The sequence below is a fragment of the Oncorhynchus clarkii genome, chromosome 1 (assembly GCF_045791955.1).
Source record: "Oncorhynchus clarkii lewisi isolate Uvic-CL-2024 chromosome 1, UVic_Ocla_1.0, whole genome shotgun sequence".
Taxonomy (NCBI): Eukaryota; Metazoa; Chordata; class Actinopteri; order Salmoniformes; family Salmonidae; genus Oncorhynchus; species Oncorhynchus clarkii.
The window spans coordinates 32,263,773-32,279,269 of NC_092147.1; the positions used below are offsets into that span (position 1 = coordinate 32,263,773).

The 15,497-nt window shown below is 42.7% G+C and overlaps 1 protein-coding gene across 1 annotated transcript in view; it reads left to right on the top strand.

The window, feature by feature from the left end:
• Positions 1 to 7,068, top strand: part of LOC139376659 (protein piccolo-like) — a 113,364-nt gene extending 106,296 nt beyond the window's left edge. The window contains exons 33-35 of the mRNA XM_071119899.1: positions 1,942 to 2,085; positions 2,524 to 2,669; positions 3,242 to 7,068. Of these exons, the coding sequence (XP_070976000.1) occupies positions 1,942 to 2,085; positions 2,524 to 2,669; positions 3,242 to 3,385 (434 nt within the window). The 3' untranslated portion in view covers positions 3,386 to 7,068. The remainder of the gene's footprint in view (positions 1 to 1,941; positions 2,086 to 2,523; positions 2,670 to 3,241) is intronic.
• Positions 7,069 to 15,497: the final 8,429 nt, after the last annotated feature.

A 15,497-nucleotide genomic window follows, 5' to 3' on the forward strand; every position in this document is an offset into this window, starting at 1 on the left:
TTGGTTTGAAGAAATCAACTGTGAGAGCGATTATTTAGAAATGGAAGACAAACAAGAGCACTGATAATCTCCCTCGATCTGGGGCTCCACGCAAGATCTCACCCCGTGGGGTCAAAATGATCACAAAAATCCCAGAAACACACGGGGGGGGGGGGGGGGGGGGGCTAGTGAATGACCTGCAGAGAGCTGGGACCAAAGTAACAAGTCTACCATCAGTAACACTCTACGCCGCCAGGGACTCAAATCCTGCAGTGCCAGACGTGTCCCCCTGCTTAAGCCAGTACATGTCCAGGCCCGTCTGAAGTTTGCTAAAGAGCATTTGGATGATCCAGAAGAAGATTGGGAGAATGTCATATGGTCAGATGAAACCAAAATATAACTTTTTGGTAAAAACTCAACTCATCGTGTTTGGAGGACAAAGAATGCTGAGTTGCATCCAAAGAACACCATACCTACTGTGAAGCATGGGGGTGGAAACATCAGGCTTTGGAGCTGTTTTCCTGCAAAGGGACCAGGACAACTGATCTGTGTAAAGGAAAGAATGAATGGGGCCATGTATCGTGAGATTTTGAGTGAAAACCTTCTTCCATCAGCAAGGGCATTGAAGATGAAACGTGGCTGGGTCTTTCAGCATGACAATGATCCCAAACACACCGCCCGGGCAACGAAGGAGTGGCTTCGTAAGAAGCATTTCAAGGTCCTGGAGTGGCCTAGCCAGTCTCCAGATCTCAACCCCATAGAAAATCTTTGGAGGGAGTTGAAAGTCCATGTTGCCCAGCAACAGCCCCAAAACATCACTGCTCTAGAGATCTGCATGGAGGAATGGGCCAAAATCCCAGCAACAGTGTGTGAAAACCTTGTGAAACCTTACAGAAAACATTTGACCTCTGTCATTGCCAACAAAGGGTATATAACAAAGTATTGAGATAAACATTTGTTATTGACCAAATACTTATTTTCCACCATAATTTGCAAATAAATTAATAAAAAATCCTACAATGTGATTTTCTGGATTTTTTTTCTCATTTTATCTGTCATAGTTGAAGTGTACCTATGATGAAAATTACAGGCCCCTCTCGTCTTTTTAAGTGGGAGAACTTGCACAATTGGTGGCTGACTAAATACTTTTTTGCCCCACTGTATGGTCTAATACATATAATAATACATTTGGCAGGAGGTCAGGAAGTGCAGCTAATTTTCCACCTCATTTTGTGGGCAGTGTGCACACTGACAGCCTGTCTTTTCTTGAGAGCCAGGTCTGCTTTCGGCGGCCTTTCTCAATAGCAAGGTCACTGATTCTTTACATAGTCAAAGATGTCCTTTTTGGGTCAGTCACAGTGGTTTTCTGCCACTGTGTACTCTCTGTTTAGTGCCAAATAGCATTCTAGTTTGCTCGTTTTTTTTTGCAAATTCCAACGAGTCAAGAAATTATCTTTTTGTTTTCTTATGATTTGGTTGGGTCTAGTTATGTTGCTGTCCTGGGCCTCTGTGGCGTCTGTTTGTAAACAGAGCCCCAGGACCAGCTTGCTTAGGGGGCTCTTCTCAAGGTTCATCTCTCTGTAGGCAATGGCTTTGTTATGGAAGGTTTGGGAATTGCTTCCTTTTAGGTGATTGTAGAACTTAACAGCTCTTTTCTAGATTTGATAATTAGTGGGTATCAGCCTAATTCTGCTCTGCATGCATTATTTGGTGTTTTACCTTGTACACTGGGGATATTTTTGCAGAATTCTGCATGCATAGTCTCAATTTGGTGTTTGTCCCATTTTGTGAATATTTGGTTGGTGAGCGGACACCAGACCTCATAACCATAAATGGCAATGGGTTCTATAACTGATTCAAGTATCTCTCTCTCTCTCTCTCTGCCTCGCCTCCCCCTCCTGCCCTTCTCTCGTCCCCTCCTCCCCCTCTCACCCTCCTCCCCTCTTACTACCTCTCCCCCAGGGGATGGGGGTAAGACCCAGATGATGGGGGAGATCAAGGTGGCCTTGAAGAAGGAGGTGAAACAAGAGGGAGACCAGCTGGTCCTGGAGGTTCTACAGTGTAGAAACATCACTTACAAGTTCAAGAGCCCAGACCACCTACCAGGTGTGTGTGTGTGTGTGTGTGTGTGTGTGTGTGTGTGTGTGTGTGTGTGTGTGTGTGTGTGTGTGTGTGTGTGTGTGTGTGTGTGTGTGTGTGTGTGTGTGTGTGTGTGTGTGTGTGTTTGTGTGTGCGTGTGTGGATAGGAATATTAAACAAACAAACACTTTACCGATAGGGGACATTTTTGCTAGTCACCACAAGGTCAAATGCTATTTTTAGGGGGTTTAGGGTTAAGGTTAGAATTTGTCTTAGGGTTAGAATTACGTAAAATTTTGAGGTTAGGGTTAGTACGGGCTAGGGTTAGGGGTTAGGGAAAATAGGATTTTGAATGGGACTGAATTGTGTGTCCCCACAAGGTTAGCTGTACAAGACTGTGCACCTGTGCATGTCTGTCTGTCTGCCTCACTGACTGTCTGACCGTCTGACTCTGTCTCTCTGTAGATCTCTATGTGAAGCTGTACGTTGTTAATGTGGCGACTCAGAAGAGGATCATCAAGAAGAAGACAAGAGTGTGTCGACATGACAGAGAACCCTCCTTCAACGAGACCTTTAGGTTCAGCCTCAACCCCACCGGACACTCCCTGCAGGTAACAAACACATGTCTCTGGTTTCCTGCTTCATTCAGACTGTTAATTGTTCTAATAGGCTCGTGTGTGTGTGTGTTTAATACATGTAATTCTTGTACTTTTCACACACACACACACATTTTTGTTTTACTATCCCTGAGGAGACCAAATAATTGATTCCCATTCAAAATCTTAACCCTAACCATATCCCTAAACCCCTTACCCTAAACCTAACTTCAAATCCCTAATCCTAACTTCAAAACCCTAAACCTAACTTCTAAACCCTAACCCTAACTTCATATCCCTAAACCTAACTGTAACCCTAAACCTAATTTCTAAACCCTAATCCTAACTGTAACCCTAAACCTAATCCCTAAACCTAAAATAGCCTTTTTTGTCTTGTGGGGACTGGCAAAATGTCCCCATTTGTCTGAGTATTCCTTGTTTTGCTATCCTTGTGAGGACTTCTGGTCCCCACAAGGATAGTAAAACCAAACACATGCTCGCACACACACAAACAAACAAATATAAACACACACACACACACACAGGATACCCACTACAAGTATGTGTATGTTCTCTCCTGTCCCTAGTTGTTCCTGGTGTCTAACGGGGGTAAGTTTATGAAGAAGACCCTGATAGGAGAGGCCTACATCTGGCTGGACAAGGTGGACATGAGGAAGAGGGTGGTCAGCTGGCACAAGCTGCTGGTCAATTCCACACACAACCAGTCCTGAGAGATCAACTTGAGGTCACAGAGAGGTCAACCAGATGTCAGTGAAGGTCAATGAATAGTATTGGTCAGTGGTTGCTCGTAGAGGAGGACGAAAAAGAGGAAAAGGGATATGAGTTGCGTTACAGAGTGCCCTTCATCTCCTTTGTGTTATTGTATGAATGAATGAAGGAATGAAGGAAGGAAGGAAGGAAGGAAGGAAGGAAGGAAGGGGGCCTATCCCCTCACACTGCCATACATGGACTGTACCCTGATTCTTTATTGGATAGTAACAGCCAGAGACTCAATCCTGATTTCTGATTGGACCAAATATTCAGAGACTGTACCCCGGATTGGATAGAGGCTGCCAGCACACACACACACACACACACACACACACACACACACACACACACACACACACACACACACACACACAGAGAGAAATGAAGAAGTCCCCTTATCTGCTGTAAGAGGACACACACATCTCACTATCTCCCAGCTCTCTGCTGGACATGTCGGATGCAAAACCTGACGTCAATCAGGACTGTGCAGGAATACCACAGAGTAATTACCATGCCAGAACTACTCCTTTCTGTTTTGTCTGGATCTGATGCTGTTGTCTATGGTTAATCATAGCCTCCACTTTAAGATCTTTGTGATCTGTGAATCTGTCTGTCATTCAGTCAGTCGGTGGGGTGCAAATCAATGTATTTGTTTTTTGTCCTGAGCTGCTTGACAAATTATGGAATGTTTGTTGTATGATACTATTCATGTAATGTAAAAAAAAACACAAAAAAAACAAGGTGTCTGTACATTGAAAATCTATGGTTGATATTGCAGTAACTGAAACTGACATTATCTGAACACTTCCGTCCAATAGGTGGCGGTAATTCCCTATTACAGTTAGTTGTCAACCGCCATAAAACTCCAACTCGACCTTACCTGGACAAGTGTTAATGTACATTCAGATGTAGATATATATATGTCTGAATATTAAATATATCAAAGACACACTGTACAGAGAAATGTTATTTATGAACATAGAGTTTATAACAATAAAACATACAGATATTGCAGATGATGCGAGGGGTCTCCTCATGTGCAGTTTATTCTAAAGACTAAATGTATTCTGTACAGAAGGTATGTATGGAAGGAGCACAGACAATCCAATCACTTTAGCTCTGACGTTATGCAGTTATACTGGGTGTTATTCATTGGAAAAAATAGGAAAATGCAGTTCAAATGGTGAATGTAGAACTCATTTTACAACTGAGACATTAGAGGAGAACTTCTACATGGATATCCCTCCTCTTACAGGCGGGGAGAAGAGAACAGATAGAAAGGGGATGTCAGGTCCCTTCCCCTTCAAGCTATCCCCTATTATGTCCTGAATGTTACTGACTGAGGAAGATCATGTGATTTTACTGGACTCATCTGACTTGATGTTTTTGTGTTGTCTTTCACACACGTGACTGGAGGCTTAAACAATAGCTCTGGTTTGAGAGAGAAACCTGGATTGCTGGCCACTTTGCCCGTCCTGCAATCGGACAGAAGGATGTGTAGCATCTCTCTGGTGAAGTGCTCTGCTCCCCAAACTGGGCCGCTCACCTGTTCTATGTCAAAGCAACAGGTAAACACACCTGTCCTCTCTGTGTGTGCCATCACAGTCTGGTTCTGTATGCTGTGTGTGCCATCACAGTCTGGTTCTGTATGCTGTGTGTCAGTCGTCACACATGGCCTATTTTCCTCTCAAAAAAGAAAGTGTGAACTGTTCTTTTAAAAATCAATGTGTGGTTTGTTTATTAACAGAACATCCAACATCATGCTGTACACAGTACACTGTAAATTGTACACTGTGCAGTCGGTGTCAGTGTAAGTGGAGGTAATGCAACAACACAGTGAACCAGCCTGTGGCACTGTCTCTGCTCAATGCTCTAAGTCATTACCTATGGCCCAGTCATCACATATGGCCGGGACATGCTGATACACACTTATATACAGTATAGCCTTATGTTACTGTCAGTCATCACTATCGTAGCCTGGTTTACTTCTCGGTTCAGCTATTACATTCCATTCCTTGTACTCTGTGTCTTTGGTAAATGACAGGAGTGGCAGGGAGGGGAATATTAGCTAAAAAGATTTGTACCCAGACTATGAATATATCATAGTAAACAACATCACCAGGTGACCCAACAGACCTACTACCCTGAACCCGACTGCTAGTGTCTAGGCATATCACTGAGGAACTAGGGGTGACAGATGCAATTTCCTAATACATAAAGTCCATATCAGAGGCTCGAAATGCAGACACTGAGTCAAGATGTCAGAATGTTCATGAGTCAAGATGTCAGAATGTTCATAAAACAAAAAATTATCATGATTTTAAAGAAAGGTAAAAAAAAGTTTTACAAAAATTAAATTGTCGTGCCAACCTTATTTTGTAAGCAAACCCATTGGTTCTGTTGAAGTAATTCTATGCAACATAGACTTTGTGTTTGAATGCATTTTCTTAACATGTAATATCAGTGAACATCGCGTCTGAAAATATGTATCTTATGAAGAGAATTTTGATTTATTTTGATTTATATATTGTTAAAGAAAAATAGAAAAAAATATAGATACATTTTTTTACTACCTGTATACAATCATATACATAAAGCTTGTGCACTTTAGTATTACATTGTTGACTGATTTCCTTGTTCCGTGTAAAGTGTCATAACATACAAGTCGAAGTGGCTGTTCCAGTTAGTGTCTTTATGTTGAGATGATTTTGAGTTTGTGATGTATGAAGGAGTTCACATGACACTGTTTTTAATTTACATGGCAAAAGAAAAACTCAAATTAAATCTACAATCACAAACAATTTAAGGTACATATTGCTTCATATCTGAGGAGACACCATCAAACTGTATGGTTGATATAACCACCAACACATACATGTATGTATAAATCCATGATGTTCAGTCTGAGAAGAATTATGAGGTCATTTTCAAAGCCCAACTCCAGGTCTGCCCCCCCTTTCATGTTCTCCTCAGATTACACTCAGCTAGATTGTCAATATCCATTGTCGCTCAGTCCGTTCCTAGTAGCCATGAAACCAATCAAACGTGTGTATCTGTGAGGGGTGTGAATGTGGCGTACTCATCTGATCTATGTAAATATAAAGTGTTTTATTTTCTACAGAGATTGATTGTTCGTATTGTCTGAGGTTTGAGCATGTGAGTGTAAAACAAAAATACAAAACACTTAAAACCTGTCTGTCTGTCTGTCTCTAGTGGTGTGTGTGAGAAGGTGATTATGTGATCTGACCGTGCGTTGTCAACCCATGGGTGTCTGACTGTAAAACTACGTCAAAGATGCCCAGCCAACCAGAGGGGACAAATCTACTTAATTTCAGTTGTTTGAGACTTCCTGTTACCACACTGGATGTTGCATGTCTGTCAATATTTTGCTTCCAGATATGTTCAAAAAGAGGGAGATAATATGTATAGATTTATCGGAAGTTGTATGCCGACTGTATAAAGATTATGCTTGTAAAATGGTCTTGTTTTTCACTCAGTGTAAAAATGGGGAATCTATTGTTCTGGTTTTGTGGTTGTACACAGGATGTGTTAAGATATTATTATGCAAATTGTGCTGTAAAAAAGGCTGTTTCCCTAAAATCTAAAGAATAAATATAAAAAGAGATTTATTCCACAAGCTAAATGGAGTTTTGCTTACATCTTTGAGTGTGTTCTGTATTATGCATCTATAGTATTTGCCTTCTGCTCTCTTACAGCTATACTGTACATACATGTATTATTATAGCAATACTATCATTCCTGTATGTACACTGTATGTACAGCATGGGAAAGCAGCCTCTCGGTGATGGCTTGTTATGGACCATAACACAGACATACCGCTTCTGGACACTGCACATGTTGTACACTCACATGCACGCTCTCACGCACGCAGGCACAGACATTCACACACACACACACACAAACACACACACACACACACACACAAACACACACACACACACACGTATATATCTAGCGTATATAGTAACCATTAGTCTAGCTCTAGCACCTCTGCATCGGCAGTTAACTGAGAGAGACTGGGGGCTCTATCTCCATCTCTGTCTATTATCTGTCAAGGCCTCCTGCCTTTCAGCACTACCATGTCCTTCCTTTGACTCGCTCTACTTCTCTCCTCTTTTCTCCTCTCTCTGTCTAGGCAGATCTCACTGTAGATTACATTACCATGGTACAACTGCTCCCTTGCTCACACATCTGTGTGAAGAAGAGAGCGAGAGAATGTGTATGTGTGTGTACTTGTGTGTGTTTGTGAGTGAGAGCGAGGGGGGGTGAGAGAGAGCAGGTGAGAGGACGAGCTAGACGGTGTGTGGTTGCTTAGCAACGATTGACAACCAAAAATCCCAAGCATTCCGGCTGTGTTGCCCTGCCCTGCCTCTGGATTGGACTATCTGACTGGATCATCTGTTGTCCAATCAAACATGGCCTCTGTCACCTGATACATAATATATACAGTAGATTGGTTACATTGTTTTCACAGGCAGTTTTACATTGAAATGTATCACCAATATTGAAGGACACAACCCATAGGCAAAACATATACAGTAGACTAGGCGATCGTGTGATGTTTACTGTAACACCAAGTCTCTGCTATACATATAATAAAACTTGTCTTGTTAGCAAAGCAACCAACGGCTATGTAGGCCCAGCTTTTGGCACAACATCCTTGGCCGGGTAACAAGTATGTAACTCATAGTGCTTGTAAAGGTAGTGCATCTTGTAAAACCCTTCAGATGGATCACATTGTAAAGGCTTAAATTTGATACTCTAAATCAGGATAATTCAACCGGAGGTCCGCAAAGGTAATGCATGGGGGTCCGCGAAAATATACACTACCGTTCAAAAGTTTGGGGTCACATTGAAATGTCCTTGTTTTTGAAAGAAAAGCAAATTTTTTGTCCATTAAAATAACATCAAATTGATCGAAATACAGTGTAGACATTGTTAATGTTGTAAATGACTATTGTAGCTGGAAATGGCAGATTTTTTATGGAATATCTACAGTAGTGTACAGAGGCCCATTATCAGCAACCAACACTCCTGTGTTCCAATGGCAAATTGTGTAGGCTAATCCAAGTTTATCATTTTAAAAGGCTAATTGATCATTAGAAAACCCTTTTGCAATTATGTTATCACAGCTGAAAACTGTTGTTCTGATTAAAGAAGCAATAAAAATGGCCTTCTTTAGACTAGTTGAGTATCTGGAGCATCAGCATTTGTGGATTGATTACAGGCTCAAAATTACCAGAAACAAAGCACTTTCTTCTGAAACTCGTCAGTCTATTCTTGTTCTGAGAAACGAAGGCTAATCCATGCGAAAAATTGCCAAGAAACTGAAGATCTCGTACAACGATGTGTACTACTCCCTTCACAGAACAGCGCAAACTGGCTCTAACCAGAATATAAAGAGGAGTGGGAGGCCCTGGTACACAACTAAGCAAGAGGACAAGTACATTAGAGTGCCTATTTTGAGAAACAGACACCTCACAAGTCCTCAACTGGCAGCTTCATTAAATAGTTCCCGCAAAACACCAGTCTCTCTGTGTTCTTTTGCCCATCTTAATCATTTCATTTCATTGGCCTGTCTGAGATATGGCTTTTTCTTTGCAACTCCGCCTAGAAGGCCAGCATCCTGGAGTGGCCTCTTCACTGTTGACGTTGAGACTGGTGTTTTGTAGGTACTATTTAATGAAGCTTCCGGTGTATATGTCCCCATACCTTTACACATGAATCAATCTTGTCTTCTCTTTAAGCTTTGGATCCACAGTCAGCACACAGCTTCGGGGCTTTGTGTGAGCGAGACCTACAAACAAATCTGTTGATCTGTCACATAGTTTTTATGGGCCTTGTTTCAGGTGTTGCATAATCTCTCTGAAGCGGTGGCATGGTCTCTCGGAAAAAGTCCACCCCATGCCTATCAAACCAAAATTACTCCACAACCATTCTCTTTCTGACATATGCCCTGAGTTCATCCATAGACATGTCCTACATATTGTTTCCTTTTCTGTGTGCATGAGCAACAGTACAATCTCTGATGTGCCGCAACATCTGCATGTCAAATGAACTTGTCACTCTTTTTTCTACCCAAACAGTGCCATCCTTCTCAGACTCCTGTCTCAGCTTGGCAGTTGGGATCACCGTCTCAGTTGGCTCTGTTCTGGTTTTTCTGCTGATAGGCTTGGAAGAGGATGCTTGCAGTCAACATCAGAATCAGATGAAGACTCTTCATCAGCAACTGTTGATTTAAAGCTCAATATCTGATCCTCCATCCGACCCCAACTCATCTAAATTCTGCAGCATTTGCAATGCTGCCAGTGCATCCATTCGTTTTGTTTGGCTTGCCACTGTGAACTACACACATTGTATGTTGTACTCAGTGTCTTATTTGACTCTCTGTGGGGAAATTATATACAATTTCCAGCCTTTCATAATAAAATAATTAGACCGCCCACAAATAATTACACTATTGTTTTAAATTCAATCACCCTCATTATTCAGATCAATCCAATTCAATCATCCTCTTCATTCAGTTCATTGAAGTTACATGCACCATTATCAGTTTCTATCTGGTTTCTATCGTTCATTCATCCATTGTAGCCTATTTTATGTTACTAGTTGTTGCTTACTAGCCCGAGCAATGCTGCCGTGCGAGTGGTCATGTGCTGAATGTATGGACAGCACAGATATTCTTGGAAAAAGTGAAATTTGGAAAAAGAGCTGCACCTCTTAAATATGATGAAGGTAAGTGTCATAGGAACTGCAGAATATGCCCTTTATAGTACTATATAGATCAAAATATATATCAAAATGATATTAACTGCAGGTTACTCTGGATTTGATAAAGTGATCCTCCTTTCCCTGCATCTGTAAATTATAAGACGCGACCATCTCTTCATGTACAATTTAGCAACTGATAGGCCTGATATTGTCACTCATCAGATTTTTGTAAACTTAATCTTGTCTATAGGCTATCTCATATTATGTGGGGAATTAGTTTCAGTGTAGTTTAGATCAGGGGTGCAACTTTGGTTTTAGAAATGGGGAAGACATAACCTGGCAGGTGGTCTGGGGGGTCCTAAGTCAGAATTTGTTTGGGTATCTAAAGATAATTTCCTGCATTTATACACAATCTAGATATGGCCCTTTTGGGGTCACTTAAATTGCAAATAAGAATAAAATATGTTTCTAAACACTTCTGCATGAATGTGGATGCTATCTTGATTATGGATAATCCTAAATGAATACCCCGCGGCTTCCCTGTTCCATCTATTGCTGTTCACTGGACCCTATGATCACTTGGCTACATAGCTGATGCCTGCTGGACTGTTCATTTATCACTGTACACCACTTTGTTATCTTTTATTTATCTGTCGGCCCTAGCCCCGAACTCAGGCCCTGTCTGTAGTTAACCGACCCTCTCTGCCCATTCATCGCCATTTTACCTGTTGTTGTTGTCTTAGCTGATTAGCTGTTGTTGTCTTACCTTTTGTTGTCTTAGCTAGCTCTCCCAATCAACACCTGTGATTGCGCTATGCCTCGCTTTATGTCTCTCTCCAATGTCAATATGCCTTGTATACTGTTGTATAGGATAGTTATCATTGTTTTAGTTTACTGCGGAGCCCCTAGTCCCACTGTACATGCCTCAGATACATCCTTTGTCCCACCTCCCACACATGCGGTGACCTCACCCAGTATAACCAGCGTGTCCAGAGATGCAACCTCTCTTATCATCACTCAGTGACTGGGCTTGCCTCCAGTGTACCCGCACCCCACCATACCCCAGTCTGCACATTATGCCCTGAATCTATTCTACCACGCCCCAAAAATCGGCTCCTTATTTCTCTAGAAGACCAGTTTTGCTATCCTTTAGCCATACCCTCATCCTACTGCTTCTCTGTTTCTCGGGTGATGTGGAGGTTAACCCAGGCCCTGCATGTCCCCAGGCACGAAAAGCCTTGGCATCGAAAAGCCTTGGTTTCATGCATGTTAACATCAGAAGCCTCCTCCCTAAGTTTGTTTTACTCACTGCTTTAGCACACTCCGCCAACCCTGATGTCCTAGCCGTGTCTGAATCCTGGCATAGGAAGGCCACCTAAAATTCTGAGATTTCCATACCCAAATACAACATTTTCCATCAAGATAGAACTGGCAAAGGGGGAGGAGTTGCAATCTACTGCAGAGATAGCTTGCAAAGTTCTGTCATACATTCCAGGTCTATGCCCAAAGAGTTCGAGCTTCTAATTTTTTAAAATGAATCTCTCCAGAAATAAGTTTCTCACTGTTGCCGCCTGTTATAGACCCCCCTCAGCTTCCAGCTGTGCTCTGGACACCATATGTGAATTGATTGCCCCACATCTATCTTCAGAGTTTGTTCTGTTAGATGACCTAAACCGGGATATGCTTAACACCCCAGCAGTCCTACAATCTAAGCTAGAGGCCTTCAATCTCACACAAATTATCAAGGAAACCACCAGGTACAACCCTAAATCCGTAAACATGGGCACCCTCATAGATATTATCCTGACCAACTTGCCCTCCAAATACACCTCTGCTGTTTTCAATCAGGATCTCAGCGATCACTGCCTCATTGCCTGCATCTGCTATGGGTCCGCAGTCAAATGACCACCCCTCATCACTGTTAAACGCTCCCTAAAACACTTCTGTGAGCAGGCCTTTCTAATCGACCTGGCCCGGGTATCCCGGAAGGATATTGACCTCATCCTGTCAGTCAAGGATGCCTGGTCGGTCTTTAAAAGTAATTTCCTGGCCTCCCGGGTGGTGCAGTGGTCTAAGTAACTGTGCCACCAGAGACTCTGGGTTTGAGCCCAGGCTCTGTTGCAGCCAGGAGCGACTGGGAGGCCCATGGGGTGGCGCACAATTGGCCTAGCGTCGCCTGGGAGGGTTTGGCCAGCTGGGATATCCTTGTCTCATCACGCACTGGCAACTCCTGTGGTGGGCTGGGCGCAGTGCACGCTGGCCAGGTTGCTAGGTGTACGGTGTTTCCTCCAGCACATTGGTGCGTCTGGCTTCCGGGTTGGATACGCGCTGTGTTAAGAAGCAGTGCAGCTTGGTTGGGTTGTGTTTCGGAGAACGCATGGCTCTCGACCTTCGCCTCTCCTGAGTCCATGCGGGAGTCGTGGCGATGGGACAAGACAGTAACCTCCAGCATTTGGATACCACAAAATTGGGGAGAAAGGGGGGTAAAATATATTTTTTTTAAATAATAATCATTTTTTTAAAAGTAATTCCCTCACCATCTTAAATAAGCATGCCCTTTTCAAAAAATGTAGAACTAAGAACAGATATAGCCCTTGGTTCACTCCAGACCTGACTGCCCTCGACCAGCACAAAAACATCCTGTGGCATACTGCACTAGCATCAAATAGTCCCCGCGATATGCAACTATTCAGGGAAGTCAGGAACCAAGACACACAGTCAGTCAGGAAAGCAAAGGCTGGCTTTTTCAAACAGAAATTTGCATCCAAAAAGTTTTGGGACACTGTAAAGTCTATGGAGAACAAGAGCACCTCCTCACAGCTGCCCACTGCACTGAGGCTAGGTAACACGGTCACCACCGATAAATCCATGATACTCAAACATTTCAATCTGCATTTCTCTACAGCTGGCAATGCTTTCCTCCTGGCTACCCCAACCCCGGCCAACAGCAGCTACTTGCCCGAGCCTCCCCAGCTTCTCCTTCACCAAAATCCAGATGGCAGATGTTCTGGAAGAGCTGCAAAACTTGGACCCGTACAAATCAGCTGAGCTAAACAATCTGGACGCACTCTTTCTAAAATTATCTGCCGCCATTGTCGCAACCCCTATTACCAGTCTGTTCAACCTCTCTTTCGTATCGTCTAAGATCCCTAAAAAATTGAAAGCTGCCGCGGTCATCCCCTTCTTCAAAGGGAGTGACACTCTAGACCCAAACTTTTATAGACCTATATCCATCCTGCCCTGTCTTTCTAAAGTCTTTGAAAGCCAAGTTAATAAACAGATCACTGACCATTTTGAATCCCACCGTACCTTCTCCGCTGTGCAATCTGGTTTCCGAGCTGGTCATGGGTGCGCCTCAGCCACGCTCAAGGTACAAAACTATATCATAATCGCCATTGATAAAAGACGGTACTGTGCAGCAGTCTTCATCGACCTGGCCAAGGCTTTCGACTCTGTCAATCACCGTATTCTTATCGGCAGACTCAATAGCCTGGTTTCTCAAATGACTGCCTCGCCTGGTTCACCAACTACTTCGCAGACAGAGTTCAGTGTGTCAAATAGGAGGGCCTGTTGTCCGGACCTCTGGCAGTCTCTATGAGGGTACCACAGGGTTCAATTCTCGGGCCGACTCTTTTCTCTGTATATATCAACGATGTAGCTCTTGCTGCGGGCGATTCCCTGATCCACCTCTACGCAGATGACGCCATTCTGTATACATCTGGCCCTTCTTTGGATACTGTGTTAACTAACCTCCAAACAAGCTTCAATGCCATACAACACTCCTTCCGTGGCCTCCAACTGCTCTTAAACGCTAGTAAAACCAAATGCATGCTTTTCAACCGTTAGCTGCCCACACCCACCCACCCGACTAGCATCACTACTCTGGAAAGTTCTGACCTAGAATATGCGGACAGCTACAAAAACCTAGGTGTCTGGCTAGACTGTAAACTCTCCTTCCAGACTCATAACAAACATATCCAATCCAAAATCAAATCTACAATCGGCATTCTATTTCGCAACAAAGCCTCCTTCACTCACGCCTCCAAACTTACCCTAGTAAAACTGACTATCCTACCGATCCTCGACTTCGGCGATGTCATCTACAAAATAGCTTCCAATACTCTACTCAGCAAACTGGATGCAGTCTATCACAGTGCCATCTGTTTTGTTACTAAAGTCCTTTATACCACCCACCACTGCGACCTGTATGCTCTAGTCGGCTGGCCCGTGCTACATATTCGTTGCCAGACCTACTAGCTCCAGGTCATCTATAAGTCTATGCTAGGTAAAGCTCTCCCTTATCTCAGCTCACTGGTCACGATAACAACACCCACTCGTAGCACACGCTCCAGCAGGTATATCTCACTGGTCATCTCCAAAGTCAACACATCATTTGGCCGCCTTTCTTTCCAGTTCTCTGCTGCCAGTGACTGGAACGAATTGCAAAAATCGTTGAAGCTGGAGACTTACATTTCCCTCATAAACATCAGCCATCTGAGCAGCTACCCGATCACTGCAGCTGTACATAGTCCATCTGTAAATAGCCCACCCAATCTACCTACCTCATCCCCATATTGTTTTTATTTACTTCTCTGCTCTTTTGCACACCAGTATCACTACTTGCACATCATCATCTGCTCATCTATCACTCCAGTGTTAATCTGCTAAATTGTAATTACTTTGCTACTATGGTCTATTTATTGCCTTACCTCCTCACGCCATTTGCACACATTGTATATAGACTTTCTTTTGTTTCTATTGTGTTATTGACTGTACGCTTTATTCCATGTGTAACTCCGTGTGTCGCACTGCTTTATCTAGGCCAGTTCACAGTTGTAAATGAGAACTTGTTCTCAACTAGCTTACCTGGTTAAATAAAGGTTAAATAAAAAAAATAATAATAAAAAAAATATTGTAATGGTGAGAGGTTAGCATGTCTTGGGGGTATGATATTTGAGCTTCTGTAACTTTGTCACTCATCATTATTCACAATTCATTCAGGATTATCCATAATCATGGTAGCATCTACATTAATGTAGAAGTGTATAGAAACAAATGATATTCTTATTTGCAATAAAGTGACTCCAAAATGACACGATACATTATTTACCATTAATTGCTATTGGGCACAAAATAATCTGAAACACAACCAAAACAAACGGCAAATGTATTCAACAAATGTGTAGTCACAAGCTGGATGTAATCATTGTGTGCTATGAATGTGGAATCAAATACTTAACTTTTTACTACTTTAATACACATTCAAGTGAATTTGTCCCAATTATTTTGCTCCCCTGAAATGGGGGGGACTATGTACATAAAGTGCAATAATTTCTACAA